The sequence below is a fragment of the Condylura cristata genome, unplaced genomic scaffold (genome assembly GCF_000260355.1).
Source record: "Condylura cristata isolate star-nosed mole 26May11 unplaced genomic scaffold, ConCri1.0 scaffold00008, whole genome shotgun sequence".
NCBI lineage: Eukaryota > Metazoa > Chordata > Mammalia > Eulipotyphla > Talpidae > Condylura > Condylura cristata.
Window position 1 is genome coordinate 728,111 of NW_004567109.1, and position 5,390 is coordinate 733,500.

Sequence of the window (5,390 nt, forward strand, 5' to 3'; positions counted from 1 at the left end):
AGGCCGCCTTTGCTCCGGGGAGGCGGCCAGTCGCTGCGCGGCCAGCCCGCCCGGCCGGGCACTGACTCGGCGACGTCTCGGGACTCGAGCGAGGGGCGCAGGACTGTTAGGCCACGTTCCTGTCGGCGCGGGGGAGCCCACGGCCCCGCGCTCAGCCGGCTCGCGTGGACTGGACTTCTGCGCAGAGCCCGCTGCCCTCCCAGGCCGGCCGCCCCCTCCCAGAGCCGCCAGCGCCGGGCGGGCCAGCTGGCCGCCTCATCGGGAAATGGAGGGCGCGGGCAGAAAAGGGGGTGGGAGGGCATCCGCGGGGCGCCAGGAGTAAGTAAGGAGAACAAAACGCTCCAGCCGGAAAGTAATTCGGGCAGACAGACGGCCCTTCCCCTGGCCCTTCCCCTCTGCGGGCAGCTCAAGGTCACAGGGGGGATCTGTGTGTGGGGAGGGGGGTGGCCAAGGGGGCATCGGCCTTATTTTCGTTCACTTTCCGGAGAACCGGATGAAAAGCGCACTCAAAGCCATTGTTTCCTCAAGTTAGTGGGTCCTGTCCTGCCCGGGTTTAGAAAAGACGGTTTTGCTGCCCGCGGGCGCTGGGGTTTTGCGCTTGAAACCCGAGCCTGTTTCACCTCACAGCCTCACAGCGGCACTGGGACCTGTGGGCAGTGCCAGCTCCCACAGCCCCGTAGCTGGGCAGCCTGGACCTGGCCTGGCCCTTGGGTCTGGCCAAGTCGCCAGGGCCTCCAGAGGAAACGGGTGTCCACAGGCGCCCTCACCTCACCCTGCCGAGAGAAGACATCTGGTCTCCCCGGCAGCACGGAGGCCCAGGCCTCAGGCAGGAAACAGCAGGTACAGGCCGGCCGCCTTGCCCATAGATGGGCCGCCAAGGGCCGCACTGCATTCCTGGCCAGGAGCGTGGCCAATCGCTCGCCGCACTCGGACTGTGACCGTCTGCACAGCCTGCACAGCCAGGAAGCGGGATGCTGATAGGGGGAGCCCGGCCCCCACCCCCTCTACCACAGCCTTCTGGGTCCCTGTCCACAGCTCAGAATCACGGCCGGTCCTGTGTCCTGCCGGGGCCCCCCACGCCCCTCTGCGGCCTCCTGGGCTGCCTCCACATCACAGACGGACGCAGGCCTGCCCGCCAGCACGCCTGTTATGGGGGACGCCGGCTGCCGCGGCACGAGTGAGGTTCACTCTCTGTGGTTGCTTTTGTTTTGCTGGCTTGTTGTTCCTGCTTTCTGTACCAGACACATGCAATCTGTGCATTCAAGAAAGAAAACAAAGTGGAAAGGTTCAGTTTTTGAGTAAAAAAGCAGATTATTCTTAACATCCCAGACGCGGCAGGCCAGGATTTGAAGCCAGCCTTGAAGGAATGCGGCTGGAAAAGGCAGGCAGATTTAGACCTGTCAGCTGCGTTTGGAATTTTGAATAACATACTAACCCATCAATCTCATGAGGTCAAGATGGGGCCTGGCCACCATGCACACGTCCCCCATGCAGTGGGCAAGCCGCTGCTGAGGGGGACTCAGGCCCACGCTTCGTCACCCAAGGCCCTGTGCGGGGGCACGAAGCTGCAGGCTGCCGAGCCCGGGCCTCTGCGCTGGCGCAGCTCTGGCCGTGCGGGGTAACTTGCCAGACCAGCAAGAGCTTGTACTTCTGGATTAAACTTCACCTCTTTTATAATCATTAAACTTCATCTCTTTTATAACCATGACAATGATCTAAGTGTTTTTTTTGTGTGTGCATGAATAGTAGAACTGGGGTGCAGACCACAGGTAGGGGGTGATGGGCGGACTCGCCAGCGACAGAGTGGGGAGCAGAACAGGCAGATGGATGAAGCCCACTGCTGAGGGGAGCAGCGGGGAGACAGGACAGGTCTGCTGCGCCCTGTGGGTCACTCCCTGGCCAGGGATCGGACCCCTAGGCCACGGGGTAGGCCCTATATTAACTTTTTTTTTTTAAGGAATATCGTAGCTGTCTCTCACTATGCAGTTCATTATTATGTGTGAGCTACTGAGAATAGAAGTATTCAGTGTGCGGCACACAGTGTTAGTGATCAACCTTTATATTGTACTTACACGAACCAGAGACAAGAGCATTCATTCGTCAGTACACATTCTCCTCACCAGACGAAAAGCTGACAGTACCTCTTTCAGAAATTATTTATTAATGCTCAATGATCATTCACATATCCACATAGTAGTCAAGGGCTGAGGTCTATTCAACTTTGAGAAATTTTCATTTTTCCCCTCCCCTGGAAATGGAAATGAGACAGAAGAGAACAAAAATTTCTGAGCACGCGTAAGAATATACTAATTAAGCGAAACAATGAGTTGAAATACCAGAAAAATAATTCTGGAAGAGTAAACCCTTGCTTATAAGTTTATGATACTAAGATGGGAGGCAGAAAGTGTTCCCCAGTGTTCCTGTATGAATGCAGCGTAGCCAGTGAGATTTAGGAAGGTGAAGCTATATTTGGTGACTCAATTAAAATAACTCCATTCTCAAGTTACTTACTGGGAAACCATGGTATTCTTAGTATTTTTAAACTTGTCACAACTTGTGCTAACATTGCCTTTTTTCTCCCTCTTTCCTAAGTAACTATAATCATCTGAGAATTAGTATTCAGCAGCAGGTACAATTTTTATAAAACTGAAAACAAAAAGTCATAGACTCCAAGGACCTAGCTTTGGTGGCTAACGCGCTCATGGTAGAATTCTAGATCTGTTCCCTCAGCTCAGGAGGAATACAGCCTATCTGAGAAATTAACTGGACCTGTCACAGAAGCCGAGCCCCGCCCTGCAGAGAGAAGCAACCTTACTCACAGACACTTACTACGCTCTTGAACTTGGGTCAGCTGCTGGGGTTGCAGTAGTTTGGGCCCTTTTTAAAAACATTTATTTATGAATATACAAAAGAAGTGGGGTGCAGGCGGGAGGTGGGGTGAGAGGACTCACCAGAGACAAAATGGGGAGCAGAACAGGCCGATGGACCGAAGTCCACTGTTGGGGGGGAGCAGCAGGGAGACAGGAGAGGGCTGCTGTGCCCTGTGGGTCACTCCCTGGCCAGGGTGGGGCTCAGGTCACAGTGGCTAACTATAGCTTGATAGTGCTGAGGTTTGACCCCTTGCACCACCAGGGAGGCCCTGGGGCTAGAACAGCCTTGGAGTGTAGTTAAGGGTTGGTAAATATTAATGTTCTTACCTCCTTTAAAGTGCCAGTTTCCAAGGGAAGTCAGAAAGGACGGAGAAAATGGCCCGAAGTTTTCTTCCCCTGGACAGCAGGTGGGGCAAGCAACAGCCACAGCATAGCAGAAAGTGCTGGTCAGGCCTGTGCACTGGGGGTCACCTCTAGGGCCTCCCTGGTAGTGCAGGGATTAAAGCTCAGCACTGTCAAGCTATGGCAGCCATGCCAGGGAATGACCCAGATGGCACAGCAGACCTCATCTCCCCGCTGCTCCCCAGGCAGTGTGTTTCTGTCAGTCTGCCTGTTCTGCTCCTGGCTCTGTCTCGGGTGAATCCTTTCACCCCTGACTCCCACTTGCCACCCATACCCCAGCTCTTATATGCATAAATAAATAAATAAATTACCCTCTTTCCAAAAAAATACACTAGGAACAACTTATTTGAGAAATCGCTGTTGGACACCTGTTGGAGCCAAGTTATCACGGTCTCAAGACACAGCCCCGGCTGGGGATGCTTCCCTTCAGTGCGGCTGGGTGGTCCAGGGTAGGGTCCCGCATTCTAGGCTGCTGTGCATCAAGTTCATACAGGTTAGGAGCAACTTCTTGATTGATTGTGTGCAAAATTTGAGAATCAGTTTCTCTCTTGGGGGTGGGGAACGGCACAACGTTTATTATGTGAAAAATAATTCCCCAGGAATAATGAGCAGTCACAAACTTTTTAAAATTAAATAAAAATAAACCTCCCTCTTCTCTCCTAACAGCCATGACATAATAACCTTCTCGGACATTTCCTATTCAGGCAAAACCAGCCTGAATAGGGTTGCGCCTGTAAGATCCTGGCTCTGGGCACCTCTGGTCAACCCCAGGACACTTGCTGACCACCACTGGCATCAGGTAACATTCCAATTCTGGCTAAAAGCGGCATCTGCAAATGCCCAATCAGGAAGCAGGTAGTAAGGATGTTTCAAGGCCAAGTCCTAGGCCTGTTTTTTTTAAAAAGCCAATCTTACAGGTTTGTTAAAGCAGCTCCATTTGTTATCACTTCTGGGCAGGCCCCAGTCAGGAAAGATACTGCGGCCATTTAAAAATAACAGCGAGTGTAAACGACTATTCGAATCCTGCACCACACTGTACTACACTACAAAAAACGCTATCGCTCGCGCACAGCCTTACAGCCGAGGCTGCAGAAGTCGTCCCAAGGTCCAGGGTCTTGGTGGTGAACGTCCGTCCCTATCATTTCTCTTCTGCACCTTAACAGCCACCTGATTTCCCGGCCTGGGAAATCACCTCGGTTTCCGGGTGCTCCCCACCACCGTCTGACTCGTCATGTCGGTCCCTTTTCCGAGTTGAACTCACAATTTTATGCTCACCTCCCCTCCGCCCCCCAGTTCCTTTGTCTTCCAATCAACAGGGCAGGCTGCTGCGTCCTCTGCATTCAGGTGGGGTCCTGGCCCTTTCACGTGGTCGTCCAAAACGTGCCGTGGGGCAGGACCCCTGGCCGGCTCCCGGAGCGGGTTCTCGCCCTCGGGTGTTCGTTGCCCATCCCAACAGAGGAGGTCGTAAGACTCCGTAAACACGGCCCCTTCTGCGGGCCGGCGAGCAGACGCGCGAACTCGCCCGAACAGGAATGGGCGCGCCGGTCCTCGCCCCCCGAAGGTCCCCGGAGAGCCGGGCTCCGCGGCCGGTGCAAAGTGAGGGGCGCGGGGGACAAGACCTCGGCCAGCCTCCCAGCGCACCGGGCGAGGCGTGGATGTTTAAGATGCAGCAACCGACACCCCAAGTGGGTCCCACACACGGGACCGGCCTCGCACCGCGAACCCCGCTCGGTCTCGGTGCCGCGGTCTCCGGACCTCGGGGCAGGGAGTTGCCCGCTCCAAAACCAACAGCCGCGAAAACAAGTTCGCTCCGCCCGGTCGAGACGCGGGGAGCCGAGCGGGGGGCGCCGCGACGTCAGCGCCGCCGCCCCCACCCCACCCGGCCGCCGGGGCCCCGGCCCCACAAAGGGCTACGAACCCCAAGTCCCGAAGAAGAAAGGGGAGGCACGAGCCGCTGCCGCCGCCGCCCTCCCCACCCGAGGCCGGCATCCCCGCCTCCACCAGCCCGGGCGACGGCGACGGCGCGCGCAGGGGACGAGGAGGCAGAGGACGGGCGGGAGCCGTTACCTATACTGGGCCGCAGCCGCCGCCGCCGCCGCCCCGCTGTGGGTGAATCCA

The 5,390-nt window shown here is 56.2% G+C and overlaps 2 protein-coding genes across 2 annotated transcripts in view; one reads left to right on the plus strand and one right to left on the minus strand.

Moving 5' to 3' along the window:
* The window catches only part of KLHL21 (kelch-like family member 21), an 11,202-nt gene extending 6,697 nt beyond the window's left edge, over positions 1-4,505 (minus strand). Inside the window, exon 1 of the mRNA XM_004678485.2 lies at positions 4,465-4,505. Coding sequence (XP_004678542.2) covers positions 4,465-4,505 — 41 coding nt within the window. The remainder of the gene's footprint in view (positions 1-4,464) is intronic.
* Positions 4,506-4,804: 299 nt separating this feature from the next.
* The window catches only part of PHF13 (PHD finger protein 13), a 7,202-nt gene continuing 6,616 nt past the window's right edge, over positions 4,805-5,390 (plus strand). The window contains exon 1 of the mRNA XM_012722059.1: positions 4,805-4,868. Within this exon, the coding sequence (XP_012577513.1) occupies positions 4,805-4,868 (64 nt within the window). The remainder of the gene's footprint in view (positions 4,869-5,390) is intronic.